Source organism: Vipera ursinii (assembly GCF_947247035.1).
Source record: "Vipera ursinii genome assembly, chromosome: 6".
Classification (NCBI taxonomy): Eukaryota; Metazoa; Chordata; class Lepidosauria; order Squamata; family Viperidae; genus Vipera; species Vipera ursinii.
In genome coordinates, this window is record NC_139515.1 from 3,039,242 (window position 1) to 3,062,628 (window position 23,387).

The following is a 23,387-nucleotide window of genomic DNA, read 5'->3' on the forward strand; positions in this document are numbered from 1 at the left end:
GTGGTTAGAATCAAACACGCCTGAGATCATCAAAAGCCCATCTAATTTTTTGTTTTACAAAAAATATTCACTCTTTGTTTTTTTTCTTCCCCCATGCCCCAGTTATGGTTAACGAGAATTTTTTCCTGCCTCTATTCAAATCCGTCATGGTTAATATTTAAATCTCGCGATTCTCCATGGTTCAGAACGAAGAAATCTTCCGTTTGCAATCCGTATCTCTCAAGAGCTTCTTTCAGTTTAACAGGTGGCTCTAAGTAGTACTGCGAAGAAAAACAGGAAATGCCAGATTAGACATAAATTAAGTTCCGTGTGGAATACAGTAAAACTATGGACTCGAAATCCAATTAAATTTCTGTATAGGTTCTCTGTCATCCAGATCAAGCGTTTTCCAAAGGCGCCTCCTCAAAAGACAACTGGATTTTCTTGGTTTTTTTCCCTTGAAGACGTTTCGCTTCTCCTGCAAGAGGCTTCTTCCGTTCTGAGGTAAGGTCTGTCAGAAATCAGATCTGCACTAACCAAGTTCAACCTTTTTTATAAAAAAAATGTTTTATTGATTTTATATTTAAGTATTTGAAAAGCCGCGCGGCTTTTCAACCTGGCTTAGCTATATTGGTGATCTGAAAAGCACTGATACGGACAGAGAACACCTTACAAGATAGAAGATCATCAGAGCTGGAAGGGACCTCGGAGGTCTTCTAGTCCAACCCGCCCCCCCGCTCAAGCAGGAGACCCCATGTACTATTTCAGACAAACGTGTTCTTGATACATCGCATAATACCAGTCAGAAAATGTCCGTACTCTAGAAAGTTAGCGCTGTAGATTGTATTGTTGCGGAATTTGTCACGACCTTGGTGGTCTAGGGCCGGGGTCCCCAACCCCCAGGCCGTGGACCGGTACCGGGCCGCGGCACCCCAGCAACCGGTCCGCACAAACAAGCAAAGCCCCATCCGTGGGATGCAGGCAGCACACAAAAAACACGACCTCTCCGGTCCGCGGGAAAAACCTCTCTCCAAGGAACCGGTGGTCCCTGGTGCCCAAAAGGTTGGGGACCTCTGGTCTAGAGACTTAATTTTAGCACCTCCTCATTTACCTAAAATGAATGTATCAAACGAACTCAGCAGAATTAAAAACGGTTTGCATCCATAAGCCACTGGAACGTGCATAATGAACGCAATGACACAAGTCCTAAAATGACGATGCAGCACATCGCAAGACCTGTTGATCCAACAACTCTGTCGGCATCATTTTATTTCTTCTTTTAAAAAAAAAATCTGTTTTATTGGGGTTGTGTTTTTTTTTACATATCACCATCAATATTTGGTAAACAGTGTGATGCCTGGGTTTGTATTTACAAATAATCAATAACAGTTAATTTCTATAGTTCCATACTCCACACAATAGCTTTCCTTGATTTTTCTCTGCTTCCAATAATATTCTCTTTTATCAACCTTGAGTTGATAGTTTGATAAGATTGCAATTAAATATCGATGAATATCCTCCACCTCATTATTAACCTCCTTTTCTAATTAATCATCTAGGTCACCTTATCATAAATCCTGGTTTTAGAGTCCTCATTTAAATTTATTTTCCCCTCGCCATTCAAAAGAAAACATTTTTACCCGTTAAAATTTTCTTAGAGTTAATTACTTATATACTGAAGGGTTTTTTTTCTCCTATGAACCATCCCCACACTTACATTTCTGTATCATTTTACCCGAAATGGTTAATTTCCATTATATTTTTTGCCATGTTAATTTTTTTAAAAAATATTAAGGTGAGCCACCTTGCATTCCAAATCCTTTTTTTTCTCTCGAAGCAGTTCAAAAAAGAGGAAAGGGCCCAAACATCCACAATGGGACCAACTAATGAGATTTTTCTTTGTGAGTAATGTTCAAATGGGTGTGTGTGTGTGCATGACGGCTCAGTGGTTAAAGAGGCTGAGCTTGTCGGCTGGAAAGCTGATAGTTGAGGTTCGAGACCCCAGCGCCGCGCGACGGGGTAAGCTCCCGTCCCTTGCTCCAGCTCCTGCCCAGCTAGCAGTTTGAAAGCACGCAAACGCGAGTAGATAAATAGGTACCACTTCGGTGGGAAAGTTATAACGTTCCATGTGCACTTGGTGTATAGCCATGCTGGCTACAGGACCACCAAAGTGTCTTCAGACAACCCTGGTTCCTCGGCTAAGAAATGGAGCCCTCTGGAGTCAGACACGACTGAAATTTACAATTACCTTTTTTTTAATTTTCAAGAGTCCATTATTCAGTGCAGGAACGTATGGATTTAAGATAGCACCAAAACATTCAACAGGCGGGCCGGCTCAGGAATTCTGGGAGTTGAAGTCCACAGGTCATGAGAGGGCCGTAGCTTCCCACCCCTCTCCTAACAGCTGAAGTGAAATGTGAAATTGTGGTTCCGTTTTAAACCAAACATTATGCAGGCCGCACCACTGAATGAGTTATACACACCTCATTTGCTAAAGCAAAGGTTCCCCAGTGAATGCCGATAGACTTCTTGGCTTGTACATCAATGTGGATCCTCACTGCTTCTTCAGGATCCACATGCTGGTATTTCATAAACCACCTAGCCCAAAAGAAAAAGAAATAATAATAATAATAATAATAATAATTTCCTTGAAGGTTACCTTGACAATTTTGGTTCCTAACGGTATTTGTACAGACTTCGTGCTTGAATTACAACTTTTTTTTCCAGGCCAATGTTATCTCCCAGGGGCCCCTTTCATTTTGTATTTCTATAGATTTCCCTGCCTATTTCCCTGCTCCTAAGAATAGTTAGGGACGTGGTGGCTCAGTGGGTTAGGACGCTGAGCTTGTCGATCAGAAGGTCGGCAGTTTGGCGGGTCAAATCCCGAGTGCCGCATAGCAGAGTGAGCGTCTGTTACTCGTCCCAGCTTCTGCCAACCTAGCAGTTCGAAAGCACGTAAAAAATGCAAGTAGACAAATAGGGACCACTACGGTGGGAAGGTAACAGTGTTCCGTGCGCCTTTGGTGTCTAGTCATGCCGGCCACATGACCACGGAGACGTCCTCCGACAAGCGCTGGCTCTTCGGCTTTGAAACGGAGATGAGCACCAGCCCCCGGAGTCGGAAACGACTAGCACGCATGTGCGGGGGAACCTTAACCTTTTTAAGAATAGTTGCCTATTCATTTGCTAAGCTGCCTCACAGCGAAATGTAAACTCCAAGCCCTTTGCGAAACACCTCAGAGATTACATCTAACCATAGTTCCTCTCTATTGTCTGGCTGTCAACCCTTCCCTTATTCATCCTTAAGTAGTCTCACCTCCTGCCTCTCTTGTTAATTCAACCTTCCACAACTTGGCACCCGCAAAACAGGTTGGGACTGTTTGAGCCCAGAATTTGGCAGTTTCGACCTATCTGCAGGAGGAAATTGCTTTGGATTGTGGGTTTTCATCGTAAGGATTTGGACACTTCCTATATACTAACTAGATAATTGGCTGTAGAAGAGCAGGCTAAGCTGGAAGGGGGAAGTAAACGTGTCATCAGCTTGAGGTCCTCGCGTCGCCACGAGAACACCCAAGTCAACACACACTCGCCAATTTAGCGTTGACTGTTAGTTGACCAGATTCTTCTGTACAAGTAGCTGAATAAACCCCTTCTGTGTTTTGTATCAATAAAGGTCCTGGTTATTTGTGCCTGACATTAATCTCCTGGTCTTCTACACGGGCACTGAAGATAGTCCTCAATTACATCCATTCTTTAATAAATGCCTATGGAGATTCTCCGTCATCCAGGTCGCGGTTGTCCCAAAGGTGCTTTTTCAGGAGGCAACCGGACTTCCTTGTTTTTCTTTGAAGACATTTCGCTTCTCATCCCAGAAGCTTCTTCAGCTCTGACTGGATGGCGGGGAACGGAAGGATTTATACTCCTTGCAGAGAGCTGGTCGTTTGCATCCTTTTTGAGAGTCGTTGAGGCCACTTGGAGGCTGACCTGTGTCCTGAAGGTCACAAGGGTGGTGCAAATGGGTGTGGAGCCTTCTTGGCTGCAGGACCCAGGGCAGAAAGCATCCAGTAGCCAGGAAGGTTTCAAAGCCTCAGGTGACCCTGAGGACACAGGCAAGCCTCCGAGTGGCCTCAACGACTCTCTAAAAGAAGGCAAATGACCAGCGGTCTGCAAGGAGTATACATCCTTCCATTCCCCACCATTCGGTCAGAGCTGAAGCAGCTTCTGGGATGAGAAGCGAAACCTCTTCAGAGAAAAAACAAGAAAGTCCAGTTGCCTCCTGAAAAAACATCTTTGGGACCGAAAAAAAGGTCCCTTATGACCGCTTTTCACACTTATGACCACAACAGCGTCCCCATGATCATAATTTGGGTGCTTAGCAATTGTCGGGCATTTACGGTGGTGACAGCATCCCGGCGTCAATGTGATGATCACGTGTGACTTTCCCAGCCGTTTTCCAACATGCAAAGTCAACTGGGGTGGGTGGATGGAGCCAGATTCACTTAACAACCACACAACTGTGCAATTCACTTAACAACAGTGGCCAAAAAAGGTTGCAAAAGGGGGCCCAGCTGATTTAACAACTGTCGGGGCTTAGCAATGGAAATCTGTTGTGGGTCGTTGAGGACCACGCGCCTCTAAAAACACCAGCAGGCTTATCATTTCAGCTATCCCACCTTGGTTCGTATGCGCCGATGGGAATCGCAGCCAAATCGAACGGCCCAAACCGTTTTCCGATTTCCTCAAAGGCCACGCAATAGCCGGTATCTCCGGCGAAAAAGAACCGGTTCCAGGGACCCAGAACGGACCAACTTCCCCAAAGAACCTTATTTTCATCGGTGGCGGTCCTCCGGCACCAGTGTTGAGCCGGAGTAAAAACGAAGGTGACGGCGTCGTGGCCCGGCACGCAGTTCTCCCCCCACCAGTCCAGTTCAATGACGTTCTCACAGCCGCAACTCTGCATCCAGTCTAACAGGCCCAGGGGCACAAACCACCTCAGCTCACTGCCGAAGCGTGCGTTTAAACCCAGGACGGTGGGATAGTCCAGATGGTCGTAATGGTTATGGCTGATCAAGACGGCGTCTATTTTGGGCAGTTGGTCAATGGTGCACGGAGGACCTCGGAAACGTTTGGAGCCTATAAACTGCACCGGAGAAGCCCGTTGGCTGAAGATGGGATCGGTAAGAAAGGTCACGTCATCCATTTCTACAATCACCGACGCGTGTCCAAGCCACGTTACTCGCAAGCTGTTTCCGGTCTTCCCGAATCGTTCAGGGTTTTGGACAAAATAAGGGGTTAACACTGGAAGGTGCCTGTCAAGGACCTAGCAAGGGGGAAAAAAAGAAAAGAAAAGGCAACGTCGGAAAACAGGTCCTATTTCCAAACGACAAATATTATACGTCTTCAATCAATCAGAATAAAGCTGGAAGGGACCTTGGAGGTCTTCTAGTCCAGCCCCCTGCTCAAGCAGGAGAACCTATACCGTTGCAGACAAATGGCTGTCCAGTCTCTTCTTAAAAACTTCTACGGATGGAGTGCCCACAATTTCTGGGGGCAAGTCATTCCACTGGTTAATTGTCCTCACTGTCAGGAAGTTTCTCCTTAATTCCAGGTCGCTTCTCTCTTTGATCAGTTTCCAACCACTGTTTCTCGTCCTTCCCTCTGGTGCTTTGGAGAATAACGTGACCCCCTCTTCTTTGTGGCAGCCCCTCAAATACTGGAACGCTGCTATAATGTCACCCCTATTTCTTATTTTCTTTAGATTAGCCAAACCCAAGTCCCGCAGCCGTTCTTCGTATGTTTTAGCCTCCAGGCCTTGGATCATCTTAGTTGCTCTGCTCTTGATTTTTTCCCCCCAAACTCTCAACATCTTTTTTGTGATATGGTGAACAAAAGGGGCTGCAGTATTCCAGGTGTGGCCTCACTAGGGTATTATCAAGCGGTATAAAAGAAGTATTTTTATAAGTGTATGTAAGTATTTATAAATAAGCATTTATAAATGTTTTGCGCGATCTTGGATTACCTGCCTCTGTTTATACAGCCCAGCTTTGCAATATTAATGCCATGATTTTCCTAAGTAACAGAACCAGGTGGCATATAAAGAACGGTTGCTGGAATTGGGCAGGTCTAGTTTAACGAAGAGAAGGACGAGGGGGGACAGGATAGCAGCGTTCCAGGGGTTGCCCCAAAGAAGAGGGAGTCAAGCTATTCTCCAAAGCCCCTGAAGGCAGGACAAGAAGCAACAGATGGAAACTAATGAAGGAGAGAAGCAACCTAGAACTCAGGAGAAACTTCTTGGCAGTTAGAACAATTAACCAGTGGAACAGGCTGCCTCCTTGATTAGTTTCCATCCTGTTGTGATTCAGGGTCAGCCTGTGGGTTCGGCAGTTGGGTCGGACGATTCAGAGGAGGAGGAGGGGGGTGTTGGAGAGGTTGCTGAGGGGGTTGAAGATCTTGCTGATGAGAGCCCTCAGCCAGGCCCCTCCCACCTGGTCATGACGGAGACCCAGCTGTGTGAGCCTGACAGCGTGGATGAAGATGACCCACAGCTGGCCCTGTTCAAGGACACCCGACACAGGAGGCAGTCAATCAGGAGTAAACAGAGGAAGGCAATGGGGCACCTCGGAAGGAGGCAGAGAGAAGCCACGCCCTGAACTGTATAAAAGGGGAATGCGTGGGAGGGCTGGTTTGCTGAAGGCAACCGTTTGAATAGTTCCTGTTTCATGGTTCGTGTTTGCTCTCTTTGCTCTGTTTATGTTTTTATGTTAATAAATTTGGCAGGCTTAGTTCCAGCCTCTTGCCTTCTTGTAAAAGGGGTTGTCCCTGCCTTTTCTGCAGGGCCGGTAGCAGGCTGGTACAGAACACATCCATTGTTTCTTGTCTTGCCTTCTGGTGCTTTGGAAAATAAGCTGACCCACGCAGCAGCCCCTCAAATACTGCAATACTGTTAATCCTTTAATAGCTTTACTCTGCCTTGGGACAGTATTAGCTCAGCTGCAGAAGTGTGTCAGTGTACCTACAACAACCCAGCATGCGTGTAAGACCAGCGTCAGGTGCTCCAAAGCTGGGAGCATTAACAAAACTGATCACAAAAACAATCGTTTGCAGGAAATGTGCACGCCGTTCCGTTTATGTGTACCAACAAAACTCCGTGGAAAAACATCTGATTTAATTTAGGACACAAAGGAAGGAAACAAGGCATGCAGCAAGGGGAGAGGAAAAAAATAAATAAAAGTTATATACCGGCACTAGCAAATTAGCATCCAGCCTAGAAGTTAAAACCATAGGGTTTATTTCAATCAAATTGAACAAGAATCTTGCCGACAGCTGTATCTTTAGAGAGTGCAGGTAATCCTCGACTTAACGACCACAGCTGAGCGTTGTTAAGTGAGTTTTGCCCCGTTTTACGACCTTTCTTGCCACAGTCGTTAAATGAATCGCTGCATTTGTTAAGTTAGGGACACGAACGTGGAGTGAATCCCGATTCCCCCCATTGATTTTGCTGGTCAAAAAAGGTCGCAAAAGGGGATCCACGTGACCCCAGGGGGGGACAATGCGACCGTCGTAAATATGAGCCAGTGGCCAAGCGTCACCCCTCTTTTATTTTATTTTTTTACACATGACCAAAGTGATAAAAGCAGTGGCACATCCTTGTATGTATGTATGTATGTATGTATGTATGTATGTATTTATTTATTTATTTATTAATTAAATTTTTATACCGCCCTTCTCCCGAAGGACTCAGGGCGGTGTACAGGGCAATAAATATCAAAATGTAAATACAAAAGTTAAAAAAGAGATTAAAAAGAATTAAATAATTATGCCCAAGAATACAATACTAAAAATGTGTTAAAACGTATTTAAATCCAACCCCAAACCCATCAGACCAGGCCATTTGTCATTTGGATGAAAGAAGTCAAATCCGGGTTTCCTTAGAGTGGGTGACAGGCCAACAATGTGAATATCAACACTGATCTACAGGCAGTCCTCGACTTACAGCCGGAATGGAGCCCAAGATTTCTGTCGCTAAGCAAGACAGTGGCTAAGTGAGTTTTTCCACCATTTGATGACCTTTCTTGACCCAGTTAGGGGAAGCCCTGCAGAATGGTCTTGCTTTGGGGCTCAGTCATGGTTGTAAGTCCTCCTCCTCCTCCTCCATCATTCCACAAACCCTACTCCCTTCTAACACTGATGATGTTGCCTAGTTTGAGTAATGAAATGCCTGCAAAACAACAACCCAGCTCAGAGAACACCAAGGACCCCTCATTTCATCCCTGAGCTACAAATATTCTCCTTGATTGAAACTAAACTATTGTCTTTGACAAAGCTGACATCACAAACTCCAAGAAGGACAAACATGAACTTTTTCTTCACCTCTGCTTTGATATTCCCCCCACCCCACCTCTCCTTTCATAACCACGACAGCTGGTAACTTTGTGGATATTGGAATCAGGGGCTTTAGCTGTTACTGGGCAATTATTAAGAGCTTTTCCACTTCAAACTAATCTGGATGCTTCAATATGTTTGCCAGCACGGGAGGGTTGTATTTCAACACACCAGGAAAACTCCTGTAGCAACTCCTTAAGGACTAGGAACTTCATGCAACAATACGCATAACCTTTCAGATGCCACAACATTTCCTTGCCCTGCTGCAAAAGATTAAGACGGCTCCACCTTTGTAATTTGGCTGAAACAACACGCAGAGATTTAATTCGGGCTTCCGGTCATTGCTCTTGTAATTTTATAAAAGTCAATTATCAAAGGCAGGGAGGGGGCTTGCGTCAGTTGGCGCTGTCCCTGGTTGGCTGTGCAGTAGATTTGGATCCTGAGGCTAATTGTGGGTCAGTGTGTGTGTTGATGGAGTTGTTTGTGGAGTGGTCAGGCTCTGGTGGTCAAGCTCATGAGCGTGGCGGGTAGTAGTGGGGCAACGAAACATTTGGAAACCAACCCACAAGCTCAGAGGACGAACCTCCACCCTCATCCTACACCCAAGCTGCAGAGATTCGCCACAATTGAAAAGCCAGCATTTCTTTCCATTTCCAGGAAAAAAAATATGGTCCTAGTTTCAGCCTAACCCAAGGCCATCCACAGGCTGTAGTCACAACAGTGACAGCTCATATTTGTGTAAATTTTTTGGATTGCTAACAATGCCTCCCTTTAATTCTTTGTTAGCAATCCAAAAAATTTACACACACACACATATATGTATGTATGCATATGTATGTATATGTATGTATGCATACTGTATGTATATGTATATATATGTATGCATATGTATGTATATGTATGCATGCATGCATATGTATGTATGTATATGTATGCATGCATGCATATGTATGTATGTATGTATATGTATGTATGCATATGTATGTATGTATATGTATGTGTGTGTGTGTTATATACACAGATTTTCGTTCGTTCCGCCGGGACCTGAAGACCTGGCTCTTTGAGCTTTCCGGCCAGGACTGAGAACTTTTAATTTGTAACCTATTGTTATTGGGTTTTTAATTAGAGTTAAGGGTTTTAGATTTTTATTAAGGATAATTTAATTTATTTTAATTTGTTATTAACTTTTGTATTGTTATATTGTTTTAATCACCTTGTGAACCGCCCTGGGTCCTACGGGAGAAGGGCGGTATATAAGTTTAAATAATATATGTATATGTATATGTATATGTATATGCATATGCATATGTATATATATGTATGTATATATATATGTAGATCTTTGGTCATTCAGGTTTTTCCCCACATAGAATTGGAGGTATCAGGGCAACGTTTTGACAAAATCTCATCCGTCATCCTCAGGCTGGTGACTTCAGCTTCGTTCTTCTGGGAGAAGTGTGTGATAGTGGCTGTTTTTTCTTCTTTTTTAAACTGCCAGAGGGGGTGTGTTCTGTGGGTGGAGGCTTGGCTGTGTTCTGATGGGGTGGAGGTGTGCTCTGATTGGGTGGGGGCTTAGCTGTGTTCTGATTGGGTGGGAGTGTGTTTTGAATGGGGGCTGTGTTCTGATTGGGTGGGGATGTGTTTTGAGTAGATGGGCTGGTCTCAGCTGCCAGCCTTAAACCTGAACTGGTGAGTTGTGCTGCTTTTGTTTGGCTCCGTGTTTATGGTGGCGCCGTGTTTTTATAGTGGGTGTCAGTTTGCTTATTGTGTGGTTGGCTGTTAGTACATTAGTGTGTACACCCCAAAATACAATTCACCATGGAAACAGAAGCTAACAATCAACTTCCCTTCCTTGATGTCTTAGTCTACAAGAAATCCAACGGCTCCCTAGGACACACTATCTACCATAAAAAAACACACACAAACCACTATCTGAACGCACTCTCACACCACCACCCAGCACAGATCAACTCCGTAGCCAAGACACTCATCTCCAGAACAAAACACCTAGCTGACGAACAACACCTAAAAACCGAACTACACACTCTCACTAATGTACTAACAGCCAACGGATTCCAAAGAAACATGATTACCAACTTAATCCGAAGAGAGACACCCACAAAAATCCAAGACAGAGAACAAGAAAATGGCAAAGCCCTCCTCCCATACTTAAAAGGGACCACAGACAGAATCAGCAAGATCCTCCAAAAACACAACATCAAAACAGCATTCTGCACAGACAGAAAAATATCCACCATCCTAAGAAACCAAGTCAGGTTACAACCATCAGGACTTTATGATCCTAAATCCCAGAATCCTAGATCTGAAAGGGACCTCAGAGGTCTTCTAGTCCAACCCGCCTGCTCAAGGCAGGAGTCCTTATACCATCCCAGCCAAATGGTCGTCCAGTCCATTTTTGAAAACCTCCAGTGATGGAGCATGCCCCTCTCAATTGCAGTCAAGGACTATCGATAGTTACACTTTTTTTTTGAAAAATACAAAATTACAGACAATGCAGGACCATCTTTTGTGTTCTACAGTGCTAGAATGTATTGTCTATGTCAGGGGTCTTCAAACCTGGCCCTTTTGTGACTGGTGGACTTCAACTCCCAGAATTCCTCAGCAGCATGGCTGAGGAATTCTGGAAGTTGAAGTCCACCAGTCATAAAAGGGCCAGGTTTGAAGATCCCTGGTGTGGATTCAAGCCTGCAGTTTCATCAAAATGGCCGACTGAGGAATTCTGGGAATTGAAGTCCACCAGTCATAAAAAAGGCCAAATTTGAAGACCTCCTGGTCTGGATCCAAGCCTGCAGTTTCATCAAAATGGCCAACTGAGGAATTCTGGGAGTTGAAGTCCACCAGTCACAAAAGGGCCAGGTTTGAAGATCCCTGGTGTGGATCCAAGCCTGCAGTTTCATCAAAATGGCCAACTGAGGAATTCTGGGAGTTGAAGTCCACCAGTCACAAAAGGGCCAAATTTGAAGACCCCCTGGTCTGGATCCAAGCCTGCAGTTTCATCAAAATGGCCAACTGAGGAATTCTGGGAGTTGAAGTCCACCAGTCATAAAAAGGGTCAAGCTTGAAGACCCCTGGTCTATGTCACACTGAACAATATATTCTGGTCAAGCAATTGCAAGTCAGTAAGTGTTGCTAATATCTTTCATTGACTCCATTAGATTTGAAGACCGATAAAAGAAATACATTACTTATATCATAACCTCAATCTGAAGAAATGTGCGCTTTCTATCGAAATCAAAAACACAACTCCGCCAAGTACCCATTTTCTCTTTACCAACGACAAGTCTCCTGGATTCTAAAGCCTCAAGATAAGGTACCAGAATATCAAGGGGGGGGGAATATAAACCAAATATGTCTCGGACTGCATTATCAATTATTTAGGAAAGAGGATATTTGCTAAGTCTATTTACACACGATGGCTGGATCAGGAGCGTGTGTTGCGTTCGCCCTTAAATAGCTGTGTCCGCTTCAGTTATTCAATTATTTTAGGGTGCAATTACATTTGACCATTAAATTATAAAGTTCTCGCCTACGAATCCGCCAATTGCCTTTCCCATCAATTTAAGCCCGGCGACCGTGAACCGTTTACCTGTTTTGAACTTGGGACTTTACTGTGGTCTTTCTCTAAAAAATACCATCTGAAGATGTTTGGGATGGTGAGTGGTTTCCAAGTCGGCCAGGGGTTCATAAATCTTCCGTCTTTGTTTGTCTTTGATTTGGTTACATCTTCCTCCAGCCGATAATCCAACTGGAAGCTTTTTCTAGAAGTCCTGGAAGAATTGCTCCCTCGGGAACCTTGATTTGAATTCTGACGTTTTCTCGCTTCTTCTTTCAGGCATGGATCGCAAGGCTGTTCTTTGTCCATATTATTTGATGATGAACTAGGGGTGGGGTGGGGAAGAAAAGAAAAATTAATTCTCTTTCTTAATTGGAACATTAAAGGAACCGGGGTGGGGGTGGTGGAGAATCCCAGGCGTACAGCAAAAAAAACCCCTCTCCCCAATACCTGCAAACTTTTCCTCCACGTTTCCACGCCAAGAACTTTTTTAAGAGCAGATTTTGGCACGCAGACATTAGAATTCCTTTAATAAACTGAGGATAAGAAGCTTGTTCTGGCTGGTAAAACAGGGCTGGCTTTTTCTTAAGGCTGCGTTACAGGAAGAGAAGCTAAAGCTCTCACTCCATAACATAACAAGCTCTTTGTGAAGTTCACAATTTTATAGGAAGCTAATTAAAATACCAATGCGCACTTAAATAGCTATGTCTCCCCCACATGCTAAATTATTTTAAGGGTGTTGTTATATTTGATAATTAAACTATGTCATCGTCTACCTATCTGCAGGCTGCATTTTCCATAAAATTTAAGCACAATCAATGCAAATCATTTACCTAGGACCCAATACTTCCGAGAGAGACGTAGCACCTTATCTGGCAATCCAGTGCATTTTTACTTGCAATAGTAAATGGAGAGTTATGGGGACACGGGGAAAAGTCCACGAGGAAGGGAAAGAGAAATTTAAGCCTCAGAAGAAAACATCCTATAAAATAATTTCTTTCTTGCCTCCCCAGGTTGCTTAAACAGTGACCAAGTCTTCTCTGTCCCATTTTAGGGAGGGGAAAAGTAAGTCGCAATAAAACTTTATCGAAGTGCTATTTCGTTTGTTAAAAGTACTACAGGTAGTCCTTGACTTACAACAGTTAATTTTATTGACTGCTTGTCCACACGTAGAACCACTGCAGCATCCCACATGGTCGTGTGATTAAAATTATTGTTTTTATTGTTGTATATTGGAGGTGGGTGGGTTGTGGTTTTTTTTGTCAGCTGCCCAGAGTCACTGAGAGTGAATGGGCAGCCATTTAAACTTTCTAAATAAAATTTTAAAACAAAACAAATAACAAGAAATATTTACGGCTTGCCAAGGATCTTACACCACCCACCCCATACGCAGCGCATTCACCCTTTTTATCTCGGAGAGGAGAGTTGATTCCAGAGTTTTGTTTTAAATCCCAACCCAGCAGATTTTGCTCATTTTCGGAATTAGTAAATGTTTTCCATCAGTGGACTCTGTACAGCTGTGAGCAACCTTGGATTAAAATGAACGCTTGGTCCTCTGTCGACATCACAAAAAATGCTGTGCTAATCCAGAAATGAGAAAGCATCTCTTGTCCCCACCAGCTTGCAAAGTTGGAGCAGGTTATGATCAGAACAAGAATGTGATTGATAAGCGCAGACAGGTGTACGGGTAGCCCTCGGCTTACAAAAGTTCATTTAGCGACCGTTCAAAGTTGCAACGACACTGAAAAAAGTGACTTGTGAAAGCTTTTCACCCTTACGACCGCTGATCAAAATTCAAACCCTGGGCAACTGACTCATATTTACGACAGCTGCAGTGTCCCGGGGTCACGTGATTCCCCTTTTGCAACCTGGCAAAAACGGTGTCTGAAAAAGCCGGCTATAATTCACAACAGTTTTTTTTAAAACAAAAAACAAAAAACACACAAAACTGCATCAGTCTGATAAGACGCTAGAAGACTCACGATTAACATGGGTCTCCACCCACAACATCTAGGTAAATAGTTAAACCTCACTCAACTGGAAGCTGAGGAATGTTGCCACTACTATTAGTCAATTAAGATCTTGGCTTTACTTAGCAAAGTATTCGTTTCCTATTATTACAAAGCAATTTGTAGCAGAAGTTCCTTCCACTGGGCTAAACCAAAAGAAAGATCGGGGTGTTTCCATTGCTTTGATTACAGTACAGTTCGCACATTTTCCTTCATTTTGCTTCTTCCCATTGAGGGTGCAGCAGTCACGTTCATTTGCACTTTAAACCTTGCAGGCAGGAATCTCCCAAAGTTTTGGCAGCCTCTCCAAGGTCATGTTCCAAAGCCAAATGCTTTCAGGGTGAACTTTTACCCGCCTGAGAAATTTCACAGCCCTGGATAATACATCCATAACTACGACTATGAGCCAGCCGTGTGCAGCCGCCGCCGAAAAAGCGAACACAATCCTTGGTTGTATCAAACAGAGGCACAGAATCAAGATCACACCAAGTATTCGTACCACTTTATAAAGCCCTAGTGAGGCCACACCTGGAATACTGCAGCCAATTTTGGTCAGCAAAATTGGGTTTGGCTAGCTAGTCTCAAGAAACAGGGCGGACATGATAGAAGAATTCCAATCTCTCAGGGGCTGCCCCAAAGAAGAGGCAGTCAAGCTGTTCTCCAAAGCACCTGAAAGCAGGACAAGAAGCAACGGATGGAAACTCGTCAAGGAGAGAAGCAATCTAGAACTAAGGAGAAACTTCCTGACAGTGAGAACAATTAACTAGTGGAACGGCTTGCCACCAGAAATGGTGGGCGCTCCATCACCGGAGGTTCTTAAGAAGAGACTAGACCAGGGGTAGGCAACCTCGGCTCTTTTATGACTCATGGACTTCAACTCCCAGAATTCCTGAGTCAGCATAGCTGACTCAGGAATTCTGGGAGTTGAAGTCCATGAGTCATAAAAGAGCCGAGGTTGCCTACCCCTGGACTAGACAGTCACTTGTCTGAAATGGTATAGGTTCTCCTGCTTGAGCGCGGGGTTGGAGTAGATAAGCCACCCGGGCAAGAAAAGTCATAAAACGGGACAAAGCTCATTTAACCACCATCTCACTCAGCAACAAAAATTCTGGCCTCAGTTGTGACAATAACTCAAGGACTAGCATCCACGTATCTACCTAACAGGAGCAATTGTCTGTCTCGCATAGATTTCTTCTTCTTCTTGTTGAGGTGGTCTTATTTTAATTTTTATTCTTCTGACGGCTACTTTATTAGGAAAAACGGGGGGGGGGGAAACGCCAGGCTGTTAACAACATCTAAGTTGCACGGGGGCTTTACGTGCAAACGTAAAATAAAACAACGCCAGTTTCCTACCCAGAATACAAATTTGGCAGGAGGGGATTACGTAAGACTTTTCTGAAAAGCTAGCCCAGCATATTTCCATGTCAACGAAGGAGAATGCTGGAACTATATTAGCAAGTGAATGGATCTGCCTGCTTTTCGTTCCTCAGTTCAATCCTATTCACCGGCTTAAAAAAAAAACACAAACCAACCCAGAAAAGTCTTCGGACAAAGAGTAAAAAAGAAAAAAGAAGGGCCGGACACTATGCATGTTAATATCTCAATTAAGCACCGTTTTTTCCTTCCGGCATCTGACATTCCAAATGGCTTGTCATTCCCAAAAAATTATTTAGCAATCTGGACCGTATTTTTTAAATATATTATTATTATTATTATTATATTATTATTATTATTATTATTATTATTATTATTATTATTATTATTATTATTATTATTATTATTATTATTATTATATTATTATTATTATTATTATTATTATTATTATTATTATTATTATTTTCTAGAAAGCTACTGCAATTCATACTGTTATGCTCCCAAATTGCTGAGGTGCAGGGAAGTGAACTTAGCTCAGATTTAATTTCCAGCTTTGTTTAAGGCACAAATTAAGCCATCATCCCTCAAGGGAAAAAGCCACGGAACGCCACAATTCTGCAACCCTGATAAATCCACGGCACCGGATTCCGGCTCCTACCTTCTCTTCTCCAAAATTCACTACCACATGAGCGAAAGACCGAAAGCCCCCAACTTCCCACTGAGAATAAGGAATCTACAATAATTAATCTTTTCCCCTGCAACAGAAGACCGACTTATTTCCTAAAAAAAAAAAAAGTGTGCAAACTTTCTTTTAATTTTCTTAACTTTCGGGAGAGGAAAATTGGTTTGCTCTCTTATCCTTTCTGATCTTCCTAACCATCTCTGATTGCAGGCATGAACGCAGCCACTGTTTTGACTGACAGAAAGGTAACGCATCTTTGTTCCAGTCTCGCAGCGCGGCTAGTCCTCAACATTAGCAACCGTTAGCGGCACTGAAAACCGTGATTCTCCCAACGTACGATAAATTGCAGCACCCAGATCATGGTTATGGGATCAAAATTGGGCCATTTGGCAACTGGCATGTATTTACGAGAATGGCGGGGTCCCGGGATCCTGTGATCCCCACTTGAGATCTTCCCAGCTGGCTTCTGATGAGCAAAGTCAACAGGGAATGTTGGATTCACCGCAGGGCTTGGTTTAACAATCACAGCAAAATAATAATAATAATAATAATAATAATAATAATAATAATAATAATAATAATAATAATAATAAAAATAAAAATAAAAATAAATAAATTTGGGCCCGACTCATTTTTAACAACGGCCTTGCTTGGCGATGAAATTTCTCATCCCAGTTATGGTCACGAAATTGAGGACTCCCTATATATTCTGCAAACCCTATTCAGTGCCCAGAGTTGTTCTACTACAGGGGGTCCAGCGGGGAATTTACTACTACAAGCCCCCATCTGCAACTCAGTTAAGACAAGAAGGTCGATGAAATTTAGCTCCTTAGCACCAGGCAGAAGGTATGTGTGTACGCCAGCCCTTGAAATTCCAAAATAATTCTCCTTTTTCAAAAAGACAACCGGACTTCCTTGTTTTTCTTTGAAGACATTTCGCTTCTCATTCCAGAAGCTTCTTCAGCTCTGACTGGATGGTGGGGAACGGAAGGATTTATACTCCTTGCAGAGAGCTGGTCATTTGCATCCTTTTTGAGAGTCGTTGAGGCCACTTGGAGGCTTACCTGTGTCCCGAAGGTCACAAGGGTGGTGCAAATGGGTGTGGAGCCTTCTTGGCTGCAGGACCCAGGGCAGAAAGCCTCCAATAGCCAGGAAGGTTTCAAAGCCTCAGGTGATCCTGAGGACACAGGCGAGCCTCCGAGTGGCCTCAACGACTCTCTAAAAGAAGGCAAATGACCAGCGGTCTGCAAGGAGTATACATCCTTCCGTTGTAACTACGAACCGTTGTAAGTCGAGGACTTCCTGTTTCTCCCTTTCCAATTCACTCGCTCCTCCACTGCCTGCCTTTCCCCCCCAAGGCCACGAGAGCCCGGTTCCCGAGTGCCTCCCTCCACACGTGAAGGCAGGTGGTGAGGGAGATGTAGGATAGCCCCGCACATCTGGGGGAATCCTCTGGTACCTGGGAGCCGAGTTCGACACCAGTGCCGGATCCCGATACGTGAGTCCTTCCCACCCACGGCCCCTTCCCACCCCACGGCCACGGCCTCCCACCACGGAAGGGGCTCCTCAGGGTTGGGGCGCCCAGCAAGAGTCCCCAGGAACCGACCAGCTCCACAGAACGACGGGTGGTGGAAGCTGCGGGGTGCAGGAAAGGCCCAGGCGGGTGGTGGGATTCAGGGGGATCGGTGATCAAGGGCAAGGGCTGGAGAGGGGGGGGGTTGGCGCCTTTCGAGGCAAAGGAACCCAAAAGATGCAGCTCTGCAGAGATCCCCTTTGCAAGGCTTCCCTTGATGGGATCCGGAGGGGATCCCTCCCTGAGGGATCCCCTCCCGTCGATCTCTCACCTCTCCCGGCCAGGCTCCCGCAGAGCATGCCTTTGCAAGATTTCCCTTGATGGGATCCGGAGGGATCTCTCCGGATCTCTCCCACCCCCCTGGCCGAGCGACCCCCTTCTGGTGCCCAGCGATCTCTCCCCTCCCCCGGCCGGGCTCCTGCAGAGATCGCTTGGCAAGGAATCTCTCCGGATCTCCCCTTCCCAAGCGATCCCCTCCCGAGGTTGGTTCCCTCTCCTCCGGCCGGGTTCCCGCAGAGCACGCCTTTGCAAGATTTCCCTTGATGGGATCCGGAGGGATCTCTCCGGATCTCCTCCCCCCCCCGGCCGAGCGACCCCCTTCTGGTGCCCAGCGATCTCTCCCCTCCCCCGGCCGGGCTCCTGCAGAGATCGCTTGGCAAGGAATCTCTCCGGATCTTCCCCCCCACCCCAAGCGATCCCCTCCCGAGGTTGCTTCCTGGAGATCTCCCCCTCTCCTCCGGCCGGCTTCCCGCAGAGCGATCGCTTCCCGAGGCTTCCCTCGCTGGGATCCGGAGAGGGATCCACTCCCCCAGCGACCACCCCCCCACACACACACTCCCGGTCGATCTCTCCCCTCCCCCGGCCGGCCTCCTACCGAGATCGCTCGGCCAGGGAGACTCTCCGGCTCTGCCTTCCCCGAGCGATCCCTTCCCGGGGTTGCTTCCCGGAGATCTCGCCCCTCTCCTCCTCCTCCTCCGGCCGGGCTCCTGCCAGGCTGCAGGGATCGCCCTGGCCAGGCTTCCCTGGAGGGGATCCGGAGGGATCTCTCCGCGCCGTGCCCTCCGGCGGGAGTCCCCGGAGGAGGCTCACCTCTCCCGGCTGGGCTCCCGCGGGGCTCCGGCTGCCTCCGACGCCTCCTCCGCCGCCGGCGGCCTCGCCCTGCCTGCCCGCCCGCCGCCCCGCGGTCCCTTCGCCCGCCCGCCCCCGCAGAGGGACAGCCCGGCCCGGAGCAGCTTGGCGGAGCCCCGGGAACTCCCCTGCGGGGCAGCTGCACGTCTGCACCGGTTACACGTGTCCCGGGGGTGGGGCTGGGCGAGGGTCGTGGGAAAAGGGGAAGGCCTTCCGCTCGGAAGGGCCTGGCCTGATGGGGGATGGGTTGGGTTTTATGGTCATTTTTAATATTTGTATTGACTGTTTTAGTCGGGCATATGTTTCATTTTCTTTTAACTTTTGTATTTTTGTATTTTTTGTATATATTTGCCCTGTTCACCGCCCTGAGTCCTTCGGGAGAAGGGCGGTATATAAATAAAATTATTATTATTATTATTATTATTATTATTATTATTATTATTATTATTATTATTATTATTATTATTATTATTATTATTCCGCTTGCCCACCACAATCGAGCCCGAGGTTGCGGAGACCTGGGTTAAGTGGGTTTTGTTCCCCCCCACCCCGCTTTTACCACCTTTCTTCCTCCCCCCCCTCTCGCCCCCGTCGCTAAGCGAATTGCTGGGGCGGATCAGTTAGCGACCCGGTTGTTAAGCGAGGTCCGGCTTCCCCTTTGACTTTGTTAAACTACTAACGCCCGTTGTTGAGTGGGCTTTCCACACACACACACACCCGCCCCTCCTTGACTTTGCCGGTCAGAAGGTCGCAGAAAGGGGGATCGCGTGACACACACACACGCACACCCGGCAGAGGCTGCGACCGTCATAAACATGAGCTCCTTGCCAAGTGTTTGAATTTGGATCACTTCACCCTGGGGATGCTAAGAAGGTCCTAGCTGTGAAAAAAAAAGAACACGGCCCTAAGTCCCTTTTTTCTTCTTCAAGACCGTTGTCAGTTTGAACGGTCGCTAAGCGAACTGTTGTAAGTCGAGGACTACCTGTAATAAGCGATCTACCGATAAGGGACCGTTTCCCCCCTTGCATTGTGTAAGAGGCTGACCGGTTGGGGCCCTTTGGATGTTGGTTTGGAATGGAGATTTAAACTAAGTTCTATGTTATTTCTGCGGCAACGGATTAAGCTGCGATTCCAAACTTTGGTGCTCAACCAGAAAAAAAAAATCAAACGGCATCACCAAGACAGGTGGTCCTCACCTTACAACAATTCATTTAGTGACCGTTTAAAATTACAGATTTTATGAAATATGAACTTCAGCTCAGCTGCCTCTAAACCTCAATATTCAAAGCTGATTGAGAGGCAGAATATCTGATCTTTTTTTTAGCTTTTGCTATTCTGTAACCACCAGGTATTATATGGCATCCATTGATTGCATGTATTAATAAAATATAGTTATAACAATATATTAATAGTACACAATGCCAGCTGCCTGCAATTTGGAAAGGAGCTGGAATAGCTTTAATTAAGTCTCTGCTTTAAGGAATATCTACCCTTGGATGTTTCTGGGCTAGAAATAATTAGTAAAACCATCAACACTGTAATAGGCTGGTTGTGTAATTGCCCAAAGGACATTTTTAATGGAAACAGTTAGGCGTTACTTTGCAAAAACCCAACAGAAATGTTTAAGGGTTTTAAAAAGAATATGGAAGATTTAAAAAAACAAAACACAAGTATTTACCAGACGTGTAAGCCATTAAGAACCAGGAAAATAAACGTACGCAGATTTATTTTTTGAATAACAGTGTATTCTTTACTTGCACTTGGTAACTTCACAGAACTAATCCGAAATTTATTTGAAATTCAGGTCTTATGTACCTTCTACCCTTCTTCTTTCTATAATCAAATGATCGCTATTTCTTTAGAAGGATATACAGAGAACGCAAATGAAGAATACAGGTATGTGTTGAATTACAACCCCAGCTGAGGTTAAAAATTCTGTTGCTTAAGCGCGGCAGCGGTTAAATGAGTTTTGCCTCATTTCACTACCTTTTTTCGCCTCAGTAGTCAGATCACTGCAGTCCTTAAGTAAATCGTGTGTTCATTAAGCCAATCTGATTTTCCCCATTTACCTGGCTTGTTGGAAAGCGGCATAATGCCGGGATACTGCAATTGCCATAAACACAAGCCAGTTTCAATAATAAATATATTTTGCTTAGTTTAAACTTACTTTTTATTTGCTTTGTTACTGCTGTAAGCCCCAGGGTGCGATGGGCAGCCAATACATTTAATTTAGTAATAATTAATAATAATTGGGATTTTAGAAAGTAGTGGAAGAAAACGTCTTATACCCAAGCCCTGTTGTTTTGCAAACAAAAAGGAGCTAAAGTTAGAAAGGTAGCATGTTTGTAACTTGAAACATTTTGCTTCTTTGAAACAATTTAACGTATTTTATAATCACGCAGCAAGCAATAGATAGCAATCAATCAATCCGAACAGAGCTGGAAGGGACCTTGGAGGTCATCTAGTCCAGCCCCCTGCTCAAGCAGGAGGACCTATACCATTTCAGACAAATGGCTGTCCAGTCTCTTCTTGAAAATCTCCAGTGATGGGAGCGCCCATGATTTCTGGGGGCAAGCAGTTCCACTGGTTAATTGTCCTCACTGTTAGGAAGTTTCTCCTTAATTCCAGGTTGCTTCTCTCTTTGGTCAGTTTCCAGCCATTCTCATCCTTCCCTTTGGTGCTTTGGAGAATAACATGACCCCCTCTTCTTTGTGGCAACCCCTCAAATACCGGAATACTGCTATAATACTGCTATATGCGGAATACTCCGGATGGCCCCTGACCTTCGCTCGTTTCGCCGGGACTTGGCTATTTGAGCTTGCTGGCCTGGACTGAGGGTTTTGGGGTAAGATTTTAATTTGTAATTATTTTGGGGCTATTTAATTTTATTTTATTTTAACCTGTATATATTGTACTGTTTTAATTTGCCCTGTAAACCGCCCTGAGTCCCTCGGGAAAAGGGCGGTATATAAGCTGAAATAAATAAATAAAATAAATAAAAATAATGTCACCATTTCTTATTTCCTTTAGACTAGCCCAGGGGTAGGTAGGCAACCTCGGCTCTTTTATGAGTCATGGACTTCAACTCCCAGAATTCCTGAGTCAGCTATGCTGACTCAGGAATTCTGGGAGTTGAAGTCCATGACTCATAAAAGAGCCGAGGTTGCCTACCCCTGGACTAGCCAAACCCAAGCCCTGCAGCCGTTCTTTGTATATTTTGGTCTCCAGGCCTTTGATCATCTTAGTTGCTCTTCTCTGAACTTTTTCTAAGGTCACATTTGTACTATGGTGACCAGAATTGGTTGCAGTATTCCAGATGTGGGCTCACTAGGGTTTTATAAAGCGGTATAAAAGAAGTATTTAGATAAGTATTTATAAATACATTTTTCATAAATATTTTGCGTGATCTTCATTCTCTGCCTCGGTTTATACAGCCCAGCTTTGCAATATTAATTCCATGATTTTCCTAAGTAACAGAACCAGGTGGCATATAAGGAACGGTTGCTGGAATTGGGTATGTCTACTGAAGAGAAGAACTAGGGGTGACAGGATAGCAGTCTTCCAATATCTCGGGGGCTGCCCCAAAGAAGAGGGAGTCAAGCTATTCTCCAAAGCACCTGAAGACAGGACAAGAAGCAACGGATGGAAACTAGTCAAGGAGAGAAGCAACCTGGAACTAAGGAGGAATTTCCTGACAGAACAATTAACCAGTCGAACAACCTGCCTCCAGAAGTGGTGAATGCAAGGATAGAAGCAACTCCGGAAAACGTCTCTCCGGAGGAAATGGAACATTTTATGATATCAGGAAGCCACGTCCACTCCATCCTTCTCGACCCCCCCCCACGTGAACTTTGTGGATTCGGTTGGAGCAAAAGCCCTTCACTCTGCCTGGGGACTGGAGGTTAAAACATGCAAGGAACGGTTGCTGGAATTGGGTATGTGTAGTTTAATGAAGAGAAGGATGAGGGGTGACAGCATAGCAGTCTTCCAGTATCTCAGGGGCTGCCCCAAAGAAGAGGCAGTCAAGCTATTCTCCAAAGCACCTGAAGGCAGTAGGAGAAGTAACAGATAGAAACTAATCAAGGAGAGAAGCAACCTGGAACTAAGGAGAAATTTCCTGACAGTGAGAACAATTAACCAGTGGAACAACCTGCCTCCAGAAGTGGTGAATGCTCCAACACTGGAGGTTTTTAAGAAGAGACTGCACAACTATTTGTCTGAAATGGTGTAGGGTTTCCTGCCTGAGCAGGGGGTTGGACTAGATGACCTCCAAGGTCCCTTCCAACTTATTATTATTATAACCATCGCATAGGCTAAAGCATATCAAAAGCTCATGGAAGCATAAACAGAGTATCTATCTATCTATCTATCTATCTATCTATCTATCTATCTATCATCTATCTATCTATCTATCTATCTATCTATCTATCTATCTATCTATCTATCTATCTGTGCCTGTCTCTCTAAATCTATCTGCCTATCTATCTGCCTATCTATCTGCCTACCTACCTACCTACCTACCTACCTACCTACCTATCTATCATCCTATCTATCTATCTATCTATCTATCTATCTATCTATCTATCTATCTATCTATCTATCTATCTATCTATCTATCTATCTATCTATCTATCTATCTATCTATCATTTATTTTTGCAGTCTCATCCGGTTGTGTAAGGGGAGCC

General features: G+C 44.9%; 2 protein-coding genes across 5 annotated transcripts in view; both read right to left on the minus strand.

Annotated features, from left to right (window-relative positions):
• The window catches only part of SLC26A5 (solute carrier family 26 member 5), a 306,769-nt gene that overhangs the window by 177,016 nt on the left and 106,366 nt on the right, over nt 1–23,387 (minus strand). The window lies entirely within an intron of this gene.
• Nucleotides 27–19,140, minus strand: NAPEPLD (N-acyl phosphatidylethanolamine phospholipase D). Of its 4 annotated transcripts, none has more exons than XM_083365894.1 (5): nt 18,448–19,140; nt 11,969–12,260; nt 4,653–5,299; nt 2,463–2,577; nt 27–260 (listed from the first exon to the last, which is right to left on the minus strand). In XM_083365894.1, exons 2-5 carry the CDS (start codon nt 12,242–12,244, stop codon nt 132–134), a joined length of 1,167 nt encoding a protein of 388 aa, XP_083222020.1. In that variant the 5' UTR covers nt 12,245–12,260; nt 18,448–19,140; the 3' UTR covers nt 27–131. The 4 variants fall into 4 exon arrangements, with proteins under 4 accessions (XP_083222020.1, XP_083222021.1, XP_083222022.1 ...); XM_083365895.1 differs by having other exon boundaries at nt 18,663–18,745; XM_083365896.1 differs by lacking the exon at nt 18,448–19,140 and adding an exon at nt 15,977–15,997.